Here is a 20595-nt window from a genome sequence, read left to right on the forward strand (position 1 = left end):
GGTGGACTCCAGATGCTGGACACAGCCGTCAACACCACGGACAGACATCCGGCCTCACTGTGCTCACAGTTTGCTACACTTTTCTTGGTAAATGCATTAGAATGTCCTTTTATGCCAAATACTCCAAAATAATTTGACTTCTCATTTTTTAACATAAAAATGTAAAGCCTCTAAAGGCCACACCAGCGGACATTTGACATGTCACCACGGTAAGGCACAGTGTCAGGCACTGGAGAGCCTATCGCTGCCTTGTTGAAGAACAAATAGCCCACACACCTTGAAGGCACCAAAATGTGGGATAAAACACAATATAACACCAAAGGCTCATATACTACCTTCTGGTTGGGGGTATCAAGTCTTCTCTAAGACTGGGTGACTGTCTCCATCACACACTCTCGCTTACATAATTATGTTTCAAACATTTGAGAAAGATTTAGATCAAACTGGCTAAGTTTCTCAAAATGTAACTTTCTAGAGAGACATAAACTAACAGACAACAGTGAGAAGTAGCAGAGACAAAAGCCCGCCCGCCTACACAGGGGTGGGCATGGGTGCTGTGACTCACACAGAAGCCTCACTAGCCATGTTAGAGTGCAGATGTGGACAACAGCCCCCAAAGGAGGCTGTGCCTGCACGTGTGTGCACTCAGACACCTTCAGTGGTAATCACACACACCTTCCTTCACGGATTTCCAGAGTCATGGACCGAGAAACGACATCTCTGGAGGCCAGGTCCTTTGCGACTGGGGCGTATCGCTCCATGAACCTCTCGCCTTGACTGTTAATGAGAATGCCACCTTCTCCGCGGCATCCTTCTGTGATGAGACAACCAGCACCATATATGCCTGCAAAGAACCCGATTAACTATTTATAATCTGACAATGTTAGGCCTATGCAAGTATTTTCTGAAAGACGTTTTGGGGGGAGGAGGTAAGGGATGTGCAAAGGACATTAAAGTCACCGCAGTAAGACAGAAGAAAAGTTAAGGAATAGTAAGTATGAAGTTTCTATAACGAAGGCACTTCTTGCACTGAGGAGGAAGGACAGCTGCTGTGGACAACGATAATGCCCTGCTAAGTTTAACTGCATTTTAACCTTTAAACACAACTCCGTATATGTGAAATATCTCAGGTTTAACTCTGATTTTAACTGCATGATAACCTTTCAACACAACTAAATATATGTTAAATATCTCAGGTTTTAATTTTTGAACATCCTTTTGTACCTTGAAATTGTGGTGACTAATTCAGGTTAAAAAAAAAACAACAACTTGGAAACTTTGTATCTAAAGTAACCAAATACCACCCTGGCCGGGTAGCTCAGTTGGTTAGAACGTCCTAATATACCAAGGTTGCAGGTTCAACCCCCGGTAAGGGCATGTATAAGAATCAACCAGTGAATGCACAAATAAGTGGAATCAATGTTTCTTTCTCTCTCTTTCTCTCTTTTCCTCTAAAATCAATAAATGAAAATAAAATAAAGTAACCAAATACCAACAATGGTAATAATTATATAGTTAATACTTACATTGTACAATGATTCCAGGTAACAGTATCCCCAGTTTCAGAGAAGGGCAATTAAAGCTCAGTGAGTTGCCCAAGGTCCCACAGCTGGGAGGAGCAGAGCCCAAGCTCACACCTGGCAACACATGAGGTCTGCGCCCTTCTCCCCAGCTCGGTCCTCAATATAATAAAAATGCGGAATGCCGGGCCATGCTCCAGTTTTAACACAGGAGACAGACACATAATGTAATTTGGCAGCTAACACTTTCATTCGTACACTAAAAGAGTTATCTTGCCTTCAAAACGAGAATACAAATTCCTACATTTCATTTGCTTTTTAACGTTCCTATTTTCAGTGGCATTTTTTCCAGTGGTTTACTTCTCACACACCGATAAGGAAGCATAAGAAATGGAGCTCTAAATAAATCACCAAGGGAATTCAAAAGTCTGGTTAAAACTAGTAATTATAAAACCACCTAATGTATTATTTATTTTTCATCCCTATCAGGGATCAGAAAGAACATACTGACAAGAGAGCAAAGAGAAAACACAGGTCTAGCTCTTAGCATGGTGGCCACTGTCACCATGTGTGGACTCTCCCCTGTGGACAGATCAGAAAAGCAACCCCGAAAGAAAGGTCAGGATGGGATTCATCTCCCAAGAGACAGATTCTGAGATTCATTTATGAATGACACCCTGCCCAATCTCTCAACGCTGCAATCCCAGCCTAGACCGCACTCCAACTGTCCGAATCCCATACCTGCAATGCCTAGTGACACACAATGAGGTCACCTCCACCAGGAATGGCACCCTCACTCGTGAGCACCTCATGGAGCCCTGTATGTCAAGAGCTGAATCCTGATGGCACTCTGTTACTGCAGCAGCCTGATGTTCTCCCTACAAACTGAAATATGCCAATGCCACTTTCTGGTCACATGTATTTCCCTCTCGCTTTCAGCATATTCACTCAGTTAACACTGACTGGGGTCCCACCAGGTGCCAGGTACTGAGAACACAGCAGTGAATGACAGTGACCTGCCTCTTCCTTCTGGAGCTGATACCCAGTGGGGAAAGAGACACTGAACAATTGTTGCTTTATGACTGGGTAAGTACACCAGGGCAAGGTGTAGTTAAGAGAGGACCTCCACTCCCTCGAGGGAAGCAGGGAAAGTCTATAAGGAAATGACAAGACAGGACCTGAGAGATGAGTAAGTTTGTACAGGCGCCACAGAGGAGCATTCCACAGGTATTGAGCGCTTAAGACACAAAGAGCTTCAGTTCCACGAAGGTAGCCCCATCCTACCTGTGGGGTGGAACTGAACGAACTCCAAGTCCTGGCAGGGAAGGCCTGCCCTGGTGATCATGGCGGTGCCATCTCCGGTGCTGGTGTGTGCAGACGTGCAGCTGAAGTAGGTGCGCCCGTAGCCTCTGGAAAACAGACAAGCCGGCTCAGAGAGGGTGGTGACTCCACACAGCGCCCCTTTGGAAACGCCTTCTTAATGGCACCGAATGGAGAGCGGCCCATGCGACACCACCAGAGCTGCCCTCTATACACACTACCTGGGCAACAGGGAGGGGCCCCTGGGACAGAGAAGGTACTCTCATCCGTACTTTAGTACTTTTGTGATGTCTGAGCACGAGAAGCATACTTCACTTTTACAATGAAGTTTTTAAATGTTAATGGATTCACCTTTTTAAAGGATTAAAATAACAGACTGATGGTATAAAATGGAATTTACTTCTTTTCACCATGTGAACAAAGAGCACTTATCTAACTAAAAAATCAGTATAAAACAGTATCCATTAAAGCAAAAGAAATATTATTCCAAGCTCATGTGACTCTAGGCCTCAGTTTCCTCAAGGGTCCGCCCCACTGCAAACTGATGATAAGATACTTTCTTAAGCACCTCAGAGGCGGGTGCTATTGTTGCCCCCTTGAGAGGAGGAACTGGGGCTGGCAAAAGTTATCACCCTCACAGGCTAAGTGATAGCCTGTGTCTGAACCACACATCCAAAATGCCTCTACTTTTATTTGGATAAAAAACCTCTGAAACTCAACTTCCCTACAGAGAAATTAAAACACAATAAAAATTAGATTCTTACCCAGTAGCTATAACAGTGTTCTTTGCTCTTATGCGATGGATGGACCCATCTTCTATGCACAGTGCGATAACACCACGACATTCCCCATTTTCCATCAATAGGTCCAAGGCAAAATACTCCACAAAATAGCTGGTATCATACCGCAAAGACTAAAAAATAAATAAAAAATAAATAAAAATAATTAAATGATCCTCTATTTCCAACTGCATTTAGGGTGTTAAACCAACATTTAAGGTGATACTGTTCATGTGAACAGGTTAAAAACCTTGATGTGGTGTGTAACAAACAGATCAGGCAAACCCTGGAGAGTACTGGCTGGAAGCAAGTCATAGGTGCCAATTCACACCACCAGTGCTGAGGCTACTGTGAAACAGCCCGAAAGGGCTCTATTCTTGGTTGTATAAACAAAACATTAAAAGGTGCACACACGTCAGTGCATGCCAGGAGGAGACTGGTAATGTGCTAATACATCTCTTATTGCTACGCACCCTAAGAGGCATTCCAGGCTCTCTGGTGCTAGATGTGGCTTGATGCCAGAGCTGGGGGCCAGAAACCAGGTCTTGACTTAGGCTGGTCTATACTACATGGGAGCTGCTAGCCACATGCAGCCACTTAAATAAAACAATACATACAGTCCCTCAGCACCAGACACATCTGTGATGGTCCCACATGGTGGGAAGCTGCTGGACTGCACAGCCCAGATAAGTATATTTGTAGGCAACAGAAGGTTCAATACTAGACAACAATGGCCCAAGCCCTGGATCTGATGGTCCCCTCAGCTCATGGAAGGGTCTCTCATGAAACTGTCAGCTTCCCATGTGACATACAATTCTGTGGGATGAGCAGGTCCTACCACATATTTGTCAATACACTTGGCTAGAGAAGTCATTGGTGTCCCAACACTGGCAAATCAATTTACCTGTTCCATTTGTAAATAAGAGTTCAGAATACTGATTATTCTGAATCAGTATTACTCAGAATATTGATTATTTGGCCAAGTCAAAGTTTGTCCTGATTATCCAGTGACTACTAGCCCTCAAGTCTTAGTCCAGTTTTAACAGCTAAGTATTGAAACAAAGCAATCAGTTCATGAACTCAGAGGGGATGAAAGGTACTTAAAATATGTGCTCTTCTCTTATACTTCCAGTGTGACAGGTTATAAGTTCCAACCTGGTATGTAATGATGATCAATTTAGTTTTCTACAATAGATAATTCCCAATTGACAATTACTACATAGGGCCTACCAAGTTATTCTGTTGCTTTTTAAGACATTACACCTCAGGCTGACAGGTGGCCTAGCCCCGGCTCATCACCACATGCTTGGCCAGACTGGACCACATCCCACCACCCCGGGCACACAGGGCGGCCTCACCCTTCCATACAACGTGTGTAGCAGTGAGTGGCCGGTGCGGTCGGCCACACAGCAGCACCGATGGGCCTGTCCGCCTTTCCCAAACTTGAGGCTCTGTCCGCCAAAGGCCCGCTGGTATATCTTTCCATCCTCAGTTCTGCTAAACGGCATGCCGTAATTCTCTAGCTGTGGGAAAAAATAAACACCTAGTACTTTTTTTTTTTTTTAAAGATTTTATTTACTTTTTAGAGAGAGGGGAAGGAAGAAAGAAAAAGGAGAGAAACATTATCAATTGCCTCTTGCACACCCCCAAATGGGGACGTGGCCCACAACCCAGGCATGTGCCCTGACCGAGAATCAAACAAGCAACCCCTGGGTTTACAGGCTGACACCCAATCCACTGAGCAATACCAGTCAGGGCACACCTAGTACTTTAAAGGAATCAAGACACTCATGGCTAATTTACTCTGAGCAATTTCAACCTGAATCTGCAAACCCAACACTCATATAGTCTACTAAAACACTGGCATGACAGGAAAGAGAAATATTTCTTTATTAACTGAATGGTTAATAGCAGAAAAGATTTCCCTTGTTACACTGGCTTGTCCCCACCCTTATCAGCCAATCACACCTGCCTCAGTACCATTAAAAACAGACTGCGAGGACGTTACCTCAACCACGGAGGCGGGGGCCTGCTCTGTCATGTAGTGGATGGCATCCTGGTCCCCCAGCCAGTCAGAACCCTTCACGGTGTCATAGAAGTGCCACCTCCAGTTGTCCTCCTCCATGTTCCCCAGAGCAGCATTGATTCCTCCCTGGAAACAAACACAGAACAAACTTAGGAGCTACAAATGGGAGCCCCACAGCACCTTCCGGGCCCATCTCTCTATGGTCCCTCCCTGGGAAGCAGAGTTGGAGAAAGCCAAGCACTTGCGAGGTAACTATCTGTGAAGGACCTGGCTGCGGACCAGTTCCAGGACGTTCATTACCAGAGGGAGGCTGCACTGTAGAACAGATTCTAAATCATGCCTCCTCTGCTTACCAAGCTAATGATGGGGCCAAGTTATTGCAACCCTCAGCCTCAGGCTCTGTGTCTGTGAACAGGACATGAAGCTGAACTGCTTGAAGAGCTATCTGGAGAACTGAGTGAGAGGTTACATGTGTAGCGCTTCTCACCAAACCTGGCACATACTCAACAAATCTGCATAATTTTATGACAAAATAATCCTAATGGTATTTATGGGCGTGTGTTAAAGACAAGAAGTACTTAATGCCAAGTAATAAACTCCAAACTCTGAGTTACACTCCCCACACCCCTTCTCCCTTTTGCTGTGCACGGTCACCCATCCCCATGATGTCCCCACTGCCTCCGCCCCTCAGAGGCACAGAAAACACAGCTCAGGGACAAATATAAGCCTTGCCCTTCCCTCCCCAACTTAAAAATGGACCCCTCCTTCTCTTCAGATAATCCTTTTTTCACAAGTGAAGGCACACTTTCTAACTTACCTCTCTTTTTCCAACTGTTATTCAATCACAACTTCAGAATCAAGCACACCCACACTGGCATTCCTTCCCCACTCAGTGCTGTTTTGCTCAGTGTCCCAAGCTACGTGTTGGGACAAACTGAGTCACTGGCAGAGAGCAAGGAACCTGGTTACTTCCTTCCTCCCTTCTTCAACCCCTCCAACTATAAACCCAAAAGCAGCCCTGATAAAATATGTTAAGTATTAGAGTGCTGGCGGAATACAGAAACAAGAGTGACCACATGGCTCCAGGCAGTGAGAGTGGGGCAGTGTGGGCAGAGGTCCCTGAGGGAGTGGGACCGAGTGAGTGCAGGAGCATGATGGGAGGCCGCCTGTGGCAGGAGGCTGCTCAGGCAGAAGCTGTATTGCACAGTGCCTCGCGGGTGCCCAAGCACGGAGAGAGCCCCTTTTTCTTACCTGGGCTGCCACAGTGTGGGACCTGGTGGGAAAGAGCTTTGTAACACAGGCTGTGTTAAACCCTGCCTCAGAAAGGCCAAACGCAGCTCGCAAGCCTGCCCCTCCAGCGCCAACCACCACTGCGTCAAATTCATGATCCACTACGGGGTACTGTGTAGAAATCTGGAAAAGAAAAATTCACCTGTCAATCACCCATTCAACTATGCTGCAGTGAAAGAGATTAAAGGGAATGAAAGAAGAAATATATAAGATCAAGGGCGCAGAGGGCCTCCACCCTGCATGAGGCTGGAAACAACAACTTGTGGTCCTGAGCTGTGGCAGGCACACCCTCACCGGAAGGGCCCAGCCAGCTCTACCCACACTGGGTAGAGCCATCTACCCCTACGGAGCTATGAAACTAACATTAGTTGGAATTCTGAAAACGTACAGGCATACCTCCAAGCAGGGAGAAGCTGTAGACACAAAAGAAAGCACCGACACAGATCAAAATGCCAATTCTAAAGCTGGCTTTTCTTTTTAACTATCATTTTTACTTATGTTTTTTTTTGTTGTTGTTTGTACCCATATACATACTTATATGACTCTGAGCTTATAATGTAGTGTGATCACAATTCTCCACCTGGCACATACTCAACAAATCTGCATAATTTTATGACAAAATAATCCTAATGGTATTTATGGGCGTGTGTTAAAGACAAGAAATACTTAATGCCAAGTAATAAACTCCAAACTCTGAGTTACACTCCCCACACCCCTTCTCCCTTTTGCTGTGCACGGTCACCCATCCCCATGATGTGCAAGCTTCCCATGAAAATGTTAAAATTAAAGGCTTTTTTCATTTAGATAAGCATATTCCAGTTCATCTCGGCAATGACAGAAGGACCAAGGGCCACAACTCTAAGTCAGGCCCACATTTGCATTTTTGATTGAGAAGGTCCCAACTAGTATTCAGTACTATTGTGCAGTTACGAGAAAAGAACCTGTAAGCACATTTCAGTGTCTTGAACAGAGAGCAGACGAGCAGCGACACAAAAGAGCCCAGACGTGTGGTCCCGTGTGGAGCAGGGTGTCATCATCCACCACAGTCAACACTGTTCATTTCTCATTTGTATTTTATTGTTTTGTTATTTTACTTGATTTAAATTTTTATCTGGTTTAGATATCTAAGAGCTATAAGAAAAAATGTTAACATCTACGTTTATATTTGTACTCATTAAGTATTAACTATGCTAAAAAGAAGAATCTGGGCATACATTGGAATGAGATTTTTTTTTTTCCTTTAAATAAACCTGTTTATTACTCAAATATAGTGAAAACTGGTATAGAGTTTGACCCCTCTAAGCCAAGAAAATCATTTACAATGGAACAAGAAGCCATGAACTTACTGAATCTGAAACTTTAGCAGATGACCTCTTATTCCCATCAACAGTGAAGTGAAAACCGCGGGATCTTGTCTGCAATGCTGCTGGCCGCTGCTGAGACAGAAGGACAGCACTAAGTGTCTTGAAGGTACAGGGGACCTATAATTAAAATTTCCTCTACTAAGATGTTAACCTTTTTAGGTACTCAAGTGCTCCCCTTTACCTAGAAACTTCACCCCGGAGTCTGTACTGAACGCTGAAGGGTAGGGCAGGCACCAAGGACCCAGGCAAGCCCATGGGGGACTTGGCACTCTAGGAGAAGCCCTTCTAGGTGAAGCTGGTTTCCAAACAGGACACTTACTAACTCAGATAGGGAGCTATACCTTCACATTAATTTCTTAATTTATGTTACTTAAATGGACAATGGGGAAGACATCTACATTGTCTAAGTGGTAGTTTAGCAAACAAGGAAGCATTTCTACTGAATCCATCACAACCCTCTTCATACTGGAGCTCCATCCATCTATGAGGTTTTATGGTTCATTGGGAAAGGTACAGGACCTTGTATCAGGAGATCAATGCTCTAGAACAGGCTCTACTCCTTGTTGTGACACTTAGGCACCAGTGCCATTATCCCTTCACTACACACACGAGGATTCCAGGTCCAGAGATGCTAACAGTCCTGCTTCACCACTCTGCTCATCTGCACTAGGCTGCAGCCCCACCCCCGCTCATCTGCCTACACCACAGTGCTACTCCCTCTGCCTGGCCTTTCCCTCGAGAACCTCTACCGTTCTCCAAGTCCAGGCTTAACAGTCCCATCCTATAAGCATTTACCCAAGAAAACTGGTCCTAATGAGATCACAGCCCAACATGAGAGGCAACATTCTTCATATACTAGAAATAGTCAACAACTTAGGGGATATGTTTTTCCATTCTGCTGACTGCATTTTAGTAGACTTACTAATAAACCAATGAGTCTTAGAAATTGCATAAAGAACAGTTTTAGGAAATAAGCACATTCAACAATGACAAAAGGGGATATAAGAGATACCTTCAAGTATTCTACAATTTGGAAGAGATGTTATTTATTCTGTGGATTAAAAAAATTATTCTGTAGGACAAACAAGTGGGGGTTACAGTGAAGAGAATTTGGCAAAACACAATATGAACTCTTTACTAAGCCTCTGTAAAGTAAATGGACTTCCCTGCAAGATGAAAGGACTGAGGCCAGGGCTGAGTGACTTGTCCACCAGTGAAGAAAGTCAAGAGACTCCTCCTTTTAAAGCTCCTTCTGACTCTGAGACCGAATGATGACTGGTACAAATATTTGAGTTTATTTCAATAGCTCCAATTACAAAGTAGTTTCTTAGATTTTTAAAAAGAGCTGGACAGATAAGAACAATATTCTTAAAACGTCTGATTTATTTTTAAGCACACTTGTTTTTATTGACATAAGCCAATTTTGTGTTTCCTTTTAGGAAATGAATTAAAAAGAACTAAAAAGAACAAATATTCCTCTGCTTCAATTTAATTTTCTTAATGGTAAAATCATTATTTTTAACAAAGAATTAAGTCATTGAAAGCATTTTAATATAAGCATTCTTGAAAATTTTATAAAGTACAATATAAATATAGGTAATGGTACCAATAAAAACAGTACATTCTGTAATACCAAATTAAAAAAGAATAGTGAGATTCCCTAAGTAATTGTAATTTCTTGCTTAGGTATTTATGTTGAATAAACACACACACACACACACACACAAGTTAGTGACTTTTTTATCTACATCTTACTGAAGTGGGGTGGGAGGATGATTGTAGAATTTGGAGAGTCCAATTGTAACCCAATTTCTGTCTTTAGATAAAACTAATTTTGTGCTACTTACTAATCTAATGTTTTAAGAGCAACCACCAAACATTTTCTAAAAGGACAACATGAAGAATAGGGAATTCTACCTAAAGTACAACTAAAAGGCACTCAGATCTTTTAATGGCATAAAAGTACAGGTGACTGAAGTAGGAGGTAAGAGGAAGAACAAAAGAGAAGGGTCGAGATTGATATCCCCAATCTAGCCAAGTGGGGAGTCCTCACCTAACACACTACACCTATGAATCATGAACAAGAAACTCATTTGTAAGTGCAATCTATACAACTACAAAAGTAGCCAATAGAAGATTTGAAAGTGGTTGCTTAACTATATTGGAAACACTGAGAATGTGGGAAGTAGGATGGTTTAAGTAAACTAAATCCTTACTTAGCAGCAAAACTCCATGTCTAAAATGGATAAAAATGTACCCACATATTAGCTAGAGACATGGAGGTAAATACCAGGGGTCAATACCAGAAACAATTCATAAGTGATTCTACTGGGGAACAGGTCTGGGGGAAAGGGGATCTTATTCATCTTCATTTATAAGGCCTTCTGCACTCATTGACTTTTTTCTTTTTTTACAACTATATGTAATTATTTTCATTAAAAATTTAAAGACTTTTAAAACAGGATGCTTAAAATACAGCTGACAAAATTATAACACAGGCTGCAAGCTGTGGGCCCTGACTCAGATGAGCACACATGAACGTTTCACACATTACATCATAGAATCCTCATTAACTCCACAGAAAAACTGAGTCTATCCAGGGTACCTGAGCTCTGGATTTGGGTCTGCCTGCTAGTTCCACATCCTGTACTTTCCCTACTATGTAAAGACCCCTGGGTTGTGGGGGGGGGGGATGCTCTGGAACTTCAAATGAAGATGAATATCCAGGTTATATATCAAAACTGAGCCACAATTATCCAAGTGAACCAGGAAAAACATCACACATAACACAAAACTACGCAATCTGCACTCTTATTATGCCAAGAAGCAATATAATTCTAGACATACCACTAAAACATTCAGAACAATACATACAAAGAAAAAAATAGATTGGACAAGGGTCTCAAGGTCTGAGCAGTTCTAAATGCTATTTCTTCCTTAATGTTAAAATATAGCATAGCATTTTGCAGATGCAGCAGTAAACAGAACGAGGAAATAACCAACTGAAAAAGGCAGCAACTACAAAAAAGGAATCAATATGTAATTGAGCAAACAGTGTCTATAAACAATGGCTAAGCCTTCCTTTGGGGAAGCAGAGCTTTGGATACTAACCCTGAATCCTGTTTCCTTTACTTCCTTAAGTGAATAAAACTACCTTACAACAGCCATGTCTGGTTTTTGAATAGAGCACCCCAAGCACAAACCTCTTGGGTTTATCTAATGTCCTTGGTTTTACTTTTCCTTTTCATTAAACTGTTTGGAACAGTTGCAAAGTGTGTCGTGCATTAGGGAAACTGGAAAGAAAACAATGGCAAAATAGGATAATTTTGTAACTTGAAAGCAGCTATCAACATTAAGTGACTTAGAAACACCACAGAATTATACAAAATGAGATAAAAAATTGTCTGTGGAATTGATTCAAATGATCCTCATCACTTACTCTCTGTGGACATTTCTCAGTTGTCATCATAAATTTCTCTTTTTAAGTCCTGTCAAATTGATGCTTTTGTTCTTGCCGATCTTAATCTCCAATATATTGCTCGAGGGCAGAACTAATTTCCATAGGAAAACCTATCTTCATCAAGATGCAAAGATTTTAGAAACCCGAGACCACCTTTTGTAGGCCTACATTGCACAATTTTACTGTCTCTATCTTGCCACCATGTTTATTTACAGCAACTACCTAAACACAGGACAGTGGAGAAGATTCAAGGAGCAAACGAGGAAAGCGCTGGCAGCTAATAGCTGACTCAACAGGTTTATACACTCTGACCTTCTGTGCTTACAGCCTTACTCTCACTTTCGGCCATGAGCTCAAGCCAGAATTCCAGTCCAGCCTGGATAAAGGATAAATAACTTTTGTTTTTATAAATTGACAAAGGGTGGGTGCTGGTTGAAGGGAGTCGTCCCACAGGCTGGAGGGGGTCTTAGTTTGTATAAGAACGCCTGGGGGCCAATCTGGTTGAGGAAAGATATCCGTATTAGCCCTTTTCCAATCACCATCAGTTACCAATCTGTCATTTCACCGAACAAGCAGGAAGCACTTAAGAGATACCTGTTCATGTTTGGCTGACTAAAAATACCCCATGGACCTCCAGACTTCACTTGGACTCCCTACTTACCTGTATCTTAAGAGCCTAAAATGGAAAAGGGGGGGGGGGGCTCTGGTCGTAAACCAGCATTTAAAATGCTTTCTGGTGTTGGCGGGCTGGGATAGCTAAATCCTCTCACATTTAACGCCATTTTTTATCCATACTTTTCAAGGAGAAATCTACAGGTATAATGTCAAACTGTTGAATGCCTTGGTTCCTATCGGAACTTTTACGCTGTAAATTACTAAGTAGGAGAGTGAACAGTTCATTTAAAAGAAATAACTAAATCCTCTAAAGATAGTGTGTTTACAGAAATCGTAAAATATCGATTCCTAACATGTACTTGTAAAGAGTACATTTGAAAAACCCAGCACGGAGGGCTCAGGAAAGCTAATCCTCCACAGATAACGCAGGAAAACAAACGTCCCGGCGTTGCAGTCAGTGCGCAGAAATTCTTCGCCTGATTTTTAAAACTATGCGCAAAGGACACAATCCAAATTCCAAAATGAAGGACCTAAACTTACTGGCCAGGCCTCGGTGCGAACACAATCTATGCTTTCCCGAAAGGGGGCCCGGTTCTGCAAACAGTTGCAAGGCAAGTTGAGTTTCCTCACACCGCCTTCGGCGGCAAGGACAGAGCCAGGCTCGGGGTCAAGGGCTCGAACCTCACCCTGCCACCTGCCACCTGCCACACGGGGCCTCGGCTGCCCCACCGCGGGGCTGCAGGGATCAGACGGGACGGGACGGTCCGGCAAACTGTAGGCGGAGTGCCCCGCCCTGCTGGCCTCTGCGGTCACGGTTCTGCCTCCATCCCAGTTCTGACGTTTTGGGATTTAGAGGCCCCAGGCACCCAGAGACCGCTACCCGCCTCCTCTTGGCATTCCCGTGCCGGGAGCGGAGGCCGGGCGCCCTTGGCCCAACGGGGTATCCACATCCCGGACGGAAGGCAGCGCCTGGGAGGCTCGCGGGATCATGACCTTCACCGGGACGCGGCCCGGCCGGCTTCGGAGAAGGTCTGGCGGGCCCCTTTGCCCCCGGACGGAGCCAGACCCTCGGGCTGCCCCGCGGGTCCTCCACGTTCTAGCCCGCAGGCCCTCCGGAGAACGTCCAGGATGAGAGATTGGGGCGCGGGGACCCGATGTCTGCTTGGCCCCGGCCTGCAGGGAACATCTGCACCCACTTCGGCCCCTACCCGCCCTGCCCCAGACCAGCCGACCTCGAACCAGCCCGCGGTGCCGACTCACCGCCCCGGTCAGCGCCAGGCGTCTGGCGCGCAGCAGCTGCGACACAACCCTGACCCCCGACATGTCTAGCCTCCGCAGTGTGGTCCTACCAGCCCCCCTTGCCGGGCCGCGCCTGCGCACCTCGCCGTGTCCGTGGTGGAGGAAGGAGGACACTGCGCCTGCGCCCCACGCTGCTCCCAGGGTTGCAGCCAGAAGAGAAACCGCGCCTGCGCACCTCGCCGCGACCCCGGGAGGGAGTATTACTTGGAGGCACCGCGCCTGCGCAGAGAGGACTCGTGGACTGCTACAGACAGTGTTGCTGTGTTCCGCGCTCCAGGCGAGGGGGTAGGTTGCGGGGTCTGCACGCTCCGCGGACTGCAGGCCTGACTGTTCGGGCGTGAGCTGGGCTCCCTCCTTTGGAAGTCCCCGAGGTTGAGCGGGTTGACGACCTGGCCGGGTTCCGGTTCAGGTCTGTGCTTGGGTGTCTTTACCTACTCGCCTGATGTCACCTGGGGTCTAGATGGTGTTTCTCCTTTCGTTCTGTGTTTTGAGATGTCTGAGATCTTTTGTGAAAGGAAGTGGCGTGGGAATAATAGTAGCAATAGTCAGAAGTAGTGTGTTCGTCGACCCGCTTTTCACATAACTTTAGATTATTAAGACCTTTGGGGGACGCAACTGTGCAACATAATTTTGAATTGAGTAAGTTTAAGGGATCGTTTACATTTCACTGACATTTATATTGTTGCCAAATTTTTGCTACTAGTTAATAAGGCCTAACCTGTGTCTTTTTGTAAGGACTACGGTGCTTTTATTAGAATTATATGTTTTCTTAGGCCACAGGTTCCGAGGGAATAAACATCACGTTTCCCACATGTCCTTTGAAAGTCATGTAGTCTAGTATTTTCAGATAATTAACTTTTTTTATTCCGTTGTTACCACAAACTCCTTACCATGAAGTCCTGAGCCATATTTTTTGGCACTTCTTTATTGCCAATTAGAATTTTAGGTTTTTAGGTGTTAAGCAAGTGTCTATTGAAAAACTCATTAAGATTTTCAAAATTCAGGTGAATCTTTTTTTCAACTGTCCCTTTACTATTTCTTTTGTCATCAGTCTGTATGATTTGTCACAGTCACACAGAAACAGTATTTTGCGGAAATGCCCAACCTAGTGTAGGCACTTAGTGAGGTGTTAAATGCATATTAATATGAGACCCCAGCTTGGTGATGGAGATAAACCAGGAGCTTCGGGCAGAAAGATCTGTAAGCTGGGGTTCATGACCAGTGCCTGGGATGAAGAAGCCTCTACTCCCTGGCCTCAGTCCCTCAATACCTGTCACCTTTCCTAAAGCAGCCAGTGTTTGGACACCTTCTATTTATATGTCTTAATGTACCACCATAACTTTAAACACTTTTATACTAAAGAACTTTCCTCATTCGACTTGTTATTTCAGTTATTGAGACGTCTGTGTCATCACTACATCGCCAGCTGCTTTGATCTGAGATCTTGTTGTTTTCTTCTGATCCCATAAGGTTCAGGGACGTGCAACACATGTAGTCTGAATAAAATGTTTTGGAAGAAAAAAAGGATTCCTATGAGCCATGTAAATGCTGAAATTGTGACTGATGTATTTTATTCCTTTTGTATGGCTAATGGTTTTATTATTTACTTCAAGGTATATCTTCATGAATAACTTAAATGACCCCCCAAATTGGAATATCCGGCCTAATTCCAGGGATGATGGGGGTGATGGAAGCAAATGGAATTATGCCCTCTTGGTTCCCATGCTGGGATTGGCTGCTTTTCGTAAGTCACAGTTTTTCTACGAGGTGCATTTTCTGGGCAGATGGTGTGGAGCCCAAAGACCTTGGGCTTTGGGACCTGACAGGTGCAAGTGTACATCCATGTTTTATCCCAAATGGTGTGTCTTGAGCAAATTACTTTACCCTCTGAGCCTCAGTTTCCCTGTCCATGGAGGTGGCAAATCAGAATTGCCTTGATGTGAGGGTTAAATAAGGCAAGATATTTAGGAGCATTTGTGTGGAGTGGGTTTTAATAACTGTCGTCTCCCTTTCAAGGCTTCACTACTCTGCTGGTGGCTCCCCTGTTTCCATCGCCCTTAGAAGGACTGAGGGGGGAGAATAAAATGGGCCTAAAAGAAAACCAGTTGTGGATATCTGTTTAATGTTTAGAAATCAGTCTTTGGGAGACTTCATCTGTGAAACCTGTTCAGCCGGGCTAGAAATTCTGTCTGGTTTGAAGTAACTTTGCACCACTTTGGGGAAATTACCAGTCACCATTCAATTGTAATTATTCCAGCTCTTAGCTTACATCCCTCACTACATGATAAAGTTTCAGATGTTGAGGAGTTGGTTATATATTTTGTCATATCATATCCCATGGTTCTGGGCTGGCACTTAAGAATATGAGAAAATGAATGGAAGAAAAATAAAAGTTGCTTTCTATTTCCAGTGATAATTTTTATGGAGTGCTACTTTATGTGCCAGGATTCCTTAGGTGGATGGGTTTACATAGACGAAGTGGAGGCTGACAAGAGTAGTTTTATCAACTTTGTTTATCTGCCTTTTCTTTTAGACTATTCTAGGCTTCTAGTTAACACCCTTATGTTGCAATATGATTTCTCAACCATGTAATTACACATTTTTTTGGAGAATCCTTATAAGAATGCAGTTAAAAGCCTTCTTTAATCATATTACCTAAGCAAGACAACCAAGAAGAAACAAAATATTCCTCAACCCTTCTCAGGGACAGAAAGCATCGTTTCAAAAGTTTCAGGACAAGAACTTGAAAAGTAAAGGTTGTCAAGAAAGGCTATAAAACTTGCGATGAGTCTCAAAAACAAACAGAAAATGAAAGTCACTCCAGGGCCTCTCCCAGCATCAAAACTAATTATTCCATTAGTAATTGTAATTATAAACCTTTCAATTCACTTACCAAGTTCATCACCCTAGCCACAGGCAGCAGGTAGTCCTTCCAAGTGTTAAATTGTGCTTTGCAAGGTGTCAATGCCTTAGGGCTGGATTTAGTCTTTCACTGAGAAGCAGGCATTGTACAGGTCACTGAGTCATAAAAACCACTAAGTCTTGTCAGACTCCATGGGAGTCAATGTTCATTTTTCTAAGAAAGTGCCAACATGTTTTCCAGAGTGGCTGTACCATTTTATGTTCTCACCAGCAGTGTGCAAGTGATCCAGTTTCTGGGCATCCTCGCCAGCATTTGGTGTGGTCACTATTGTTTCTGCTTCACCCATTCTTGTAGGTGTGGAGTGATAGCCCACTGGGGTTTTAATGTGCATTTCCCTAATGGCTAGTGACGTGGAGCGTCTTTCCACTACTTACTCACCATCCATGTACCCTCTTCCATGAAATGTTCCTGTCATTCAGCCATTTCCTAATTGGATAGTTTTTTAATGCTGACTTCTGAGTTTTTACCATATCCCAGATTCTAATATTTTATTGGCTATCCGGCTTGCAGACATCTTCTCGAAGTCTGCAGCTTGTCTTTTTATTCTCTTAATGGAGTATTTCACATAGCAAAAGTTTTAATTTTGATAAAGTCCAGCTGAATCAACTTTTCCTTTTATACCCATGCCAAGTCTGAGAAGTCTTTGCTTATCCTTAGATCCTGAAGGCTCTTTCATATGTATTTCCTAAAGTTTTAGTTTTACACTTTACACAAAGAGTGGGCAATGCATTTTGAGTTAATTTTTGTCTAAGATCTGCAACTTGGGTTTTATTCCTTCTTTTCCAACCTGTTTGCATTTTTTTTTTCCTTTCATGCTTTCTTCACTGGTTGAGACTTCCAGGATTCTCTTGAATAGTTCCTGATTTTACAGGAAAAGCTTTCAGCCTTTTCACCATTAAGTACAGTGGTAGCTATAGGTTTTTCATAGATGCTATGTATCAAGGCAAGGAAATTTCCTTGATTCCTGTTTCTCTGTGTTTTTATCATGAATGGGTATTAAGTTGTTTGTTGTTGTTGTTTTTAAGATTTTATTTATTTATTTTTAGAGAGAAGGGAAGGAAGGGAGAGAGGGAGAGAAACATAAATGTGTGGTTGTCTCTCATGCGCCCCCACCTGGGAAACTGGCCTGCAACCCAGGCATATGCCCTGACCGGGAATCGAACTGGCGACCTTTTGGTTTGCAGGCCAGCATTCAATCCACTGAGTCACACCAGCCAGGGCGAGTGTTAAGTTTTTGTCAAATGTTTTTCTGCATCATTTGATATGGTTGTTTGATTGATTCGTTTAGCCTGATAATATATTGGATTACATTGATTGATTTTTGAATATTGAACCACTCACATTTTTTGGAATAATCCCCACTCGATCATGGCGTATAATTCTTTTGAAATATTGTAGAATTATATTTGCTAACATTTTGTTAAGGACTTTCATGTCTCTGCTCCTAAGGGATATATTGAGTATTTCAGCCCTTTGGCAAGGTTCTCTCTCTTCACACCTATTTCAGCATCCTGATTTTTTATCTCAGTTATTGTATTTTTCAGTTCTAAAATGTCCTTTTTTGGGTCTTCTATTTCTTTACTGCAACTCTGTATTTCTTTGCCTAGACTTTTTATTATGATGGCCGCCTTAAACTCTCTGTCAGGTAACACTAACCTCTCCGTCATCTAAGCAATGGCATCTACTGATAATATTTTTTAAGTCAATTTGAGATCTTCCTGATTCTTGGTGTGAAGCGTGATTTTCAGTGGAAACCTGGGCATTTTGGATATTATGTTATGAAAGTGGTTTTTATTCAGACCTTTTCTGGCTGGCTTTGTGGGCAGTGCTGTGGTAGGAAAAGGGTGGTGCTGCCTCCTTACTCCCAGGTCCGGGTAGAAGTCCAGGCTTCCTGCTGATCCTCTGGCCTGATGACACCATGTCTTGACGTTGAACTTCTCACTCCATCTTACTTTTATGTACCCCTGTAATAACAGGCAGACATCTGGGACTTCAGCTGTTTACTAGTGATGGCCAGGCAAAGCTGAACACATTTTGAAATTTACTATAACCTGGCCAATAATATTTGAAGGATATGCATATTAATTTTTTTCAACAAGTAACCCATATTAATTTTTAAATCTTGCCAATAATACATGGGGCAGGGTGGCCACAGTAGGTTTGAGAGCAAAAGAAAGCAGTTGGCTTTTCTTAGCCATGGAAAATTCAAAGACTGCAGCCTGTCATACTCGTCTTTTGGGAGCCTTTATCTGATATAAAAACTTTGCATATTATATAGTTTCATACAAAAAATCTTCTTTTTGTACCTTTCAAGACTTAAGAGTTTATTGAAATGCTGTCTTAGCTGCTTTATGTTTGTTTGTTTGTTTAATACTCTAGAATTTAAGCTCTGGCTTTCATTATGTGTCTTTTTCTCCCTCAATTTATTCATGTCAGGTTGGATTTGGTCTAGAGAATCCCAGAAAGAAATAGAAAAAGAGAGAGAAGCATACCGTCAGAGAACGGCTGCTTTCCAGCGCGACCTGGAAGCCAAGTACCATGCCATGATCTCAGAAAATCGACGGGCCGTTGCTCAGTTGTCTTTGGAACTTGAAAAGGAACAAAACAGAACAACTAGTTATCGAGAAGCCCTGATCTCTCAGGGACGCAAGTTGGTGGAAGAAAAGAAGCTTCTGGAACAGGAACGGGCTCAGGTCATGCAAGAAAAGAGACAGTTGCAGCCCTTGAGAAGTGCATATCTGAGCTGCCTGGAAAAGGAAGAAGACTGGCAGAGGAGAGCCCGGCTTCTGCTGAAAGAGTTTGAAGGCGCCCTTTCAGAAAGACAGAATATTTACTGCAGCCTGGTTCTCCCTCGCAGCAAGCGACTAGAAATAGAGAAGAACTTGCTGGTCCGAGCATCCACTGACCCAGTTGCTGCCGACCTCGAAATGGCAGCTGGCTTGACGGACATATTTAAGCATGATACCTATTGTGGTGATGTCTGGAACACCAACAAACGCCAGAATGGGAGACTCATGTGGCTGTATCTCCAATATTGGGAACTAATTGTTGAACTGAAAAAGTTTAAGAAAGTAGAGAAAGCCATACTAGAAGAGTAAGACAAGAAGGAAACACAATTGCTTATAAATGACTCAAGGTCAGACTGTCTTTGTGGCATTCTGGGTCATCTGGTGTTTCCTTTCCTTCCTGTTACCTGTGTTACCTGTGTTGTGGCCACATGCACAGAGTGCCCTTCCAGCCTGCCACCCTCTGTGTGGGACAGCAGCCCTCAGCAGATGAAAGGTCTCCTCCCTGATCCTCTACAATTAGTAAGGAAGCTGTTTCTCAGAAGCATTTTTTAAGCTGGCAGCATTTTATTAAGCAGAGAGTATAACCTTGTATCTTAGCTCTAGGGTAAAACTGTTTTTAAGAAAGTGAAATACAATAGTGATCCTCACTATAAGAAATATCCTGTCTGGTTTTATCACTCCCTAAATAATGTCTGTTTTTCTCTCAAATTATTTTTCTTCTAAAATTATATTTAGAAGTCGTCAGGTAATGGATAGAAGAACTGCCTAACATATGATAATAAGGGAGTAGTAATATTATCAAGGTTTTATATTGTTTTAAAGATCTCTCCCACCAAAGGGAAAATAAGGGTTTCTTGTATCCATTTGATTCCCTAGTGGGTCTTTGGAATTTGGCTTGTGTCTGTATTCAATAAGCAGATATTGTTGATTACTGATGACATAATAAAAAAATACCTGCAGTTTCAAAGCTACCTACCATTTATGTGTGTAATTTTTTACTCTTTACAAAATGTTTTTACATAAGTTATCTCAATTTTTGCCACAAATTAATAGGTAGGAAGGCACCTATGGCCCCATTTTTCACAAAGCGAATATGAATCAGCCTTTGATATGTATTATACACATCATGCAAGTAATCCCAAACCCAATCCTATGCAGTAAACTAATGTTACTATTCTCTGGGTCCAGGATCCCTGAGACCACCCCTAGG

At 43.1% G+C, this 20595-nt stretch overlaps 2 protein-coding genes across 5 annotated transcripts in view; one reads left to right on the top strand and one right to left on the bottom strand.

Annotated features, from left to right (window-relative positions):
- The window catches only part of SDHA (succinate dehydrogenase complex flavoprotein subunit A), a 30763-nt gene extending 16977 nt beyond the window's left edge, over window positions 1–13786 (bottom strand). The window contains exons 1-8 of one of the 2 annotated variants that reach the window (XM_090276279.1): window positions 13635–13786; window positions 8282–8368; window positions 6897–7058; window positions 5628–5771; window positions 4978–5142; window positions 3605–3753; window positions 2805–2929; window positions 676–844 (exon numbers count right to left, since the gene is read on the bottom strand). In XM_090276279.1, the coding sequence (XP_090132405.1) occupies window positions 676–844; window positions 2805–2929; window positions 3605–3753; window positions 4978–5142; window positions 5628–5771; window positions 6897–7058; window positions 8282–8368; window positions 13635–13697 (1064 nt within the window). In that variant the 5' untranslated portion in view covers window positions 13698–13786. Of the gene's footprint in view, window positions 1–675; window positions 845–2804; window positions 2930–3604; window positions 3754–4977; window positions 5143–5627; window positions 5772–6896; window positions 7059–8281; window positions 8372–13634 lie in introns of both variants that reach the window. The other variant, XM_090276278.1, reaches the window with a different exon arrangement.
- Window positions 13629–20145, top strand: CCDC127 (coiled-coil domain containing 127). Of its 3 annotated transcripts, none has more exons than XM_090276280.1 (3): window positions 13629–13958; window positions 15287–15417; window positions 19033–20145. In XM_090276280.1, exons 1-3 carry the CDS (start codon window positions 13696–13698, stop codon window positions 19692–19694), a joined length of 1056 nt encoding a protein of 351 aa, XP_090132406.1. In that variant the 5' UTR covers window positions 13629–13695; the 3' UTR covers window positions 19695–20145. The 3 variants fall into 3 exon arrangements, with proteins under 3 accessions (XP_090132406.1, XP_090132407.1, XP_090132408.1); XM_090276281.1 differs by lacking the exon at window positions 13629–13958 and adding an exon at window positions 13965–14082; XM_090276282.1 differs by lacking the exon at window positions 13629–13958 and adding an exon at window positions 14095–14136.
- Window positions 20146–20595: the final 450 nt, after the last annotated feature.

The sequence above is a fragment of the Furipterus horrens genome, unplaced genomic scaffold, assembly GCF_987537825.1.
Source record: "Furipterus horrens unplaced genomic scaffold, mFurHor1.1.pri manual_scaffold_5, whole genome shotgun sequence".
NCBI lineage: Eukaryota > Metazoa > Chordata > Mammalia > Chiroptera > Furipteridae > Furipterus > Furipterus horrens.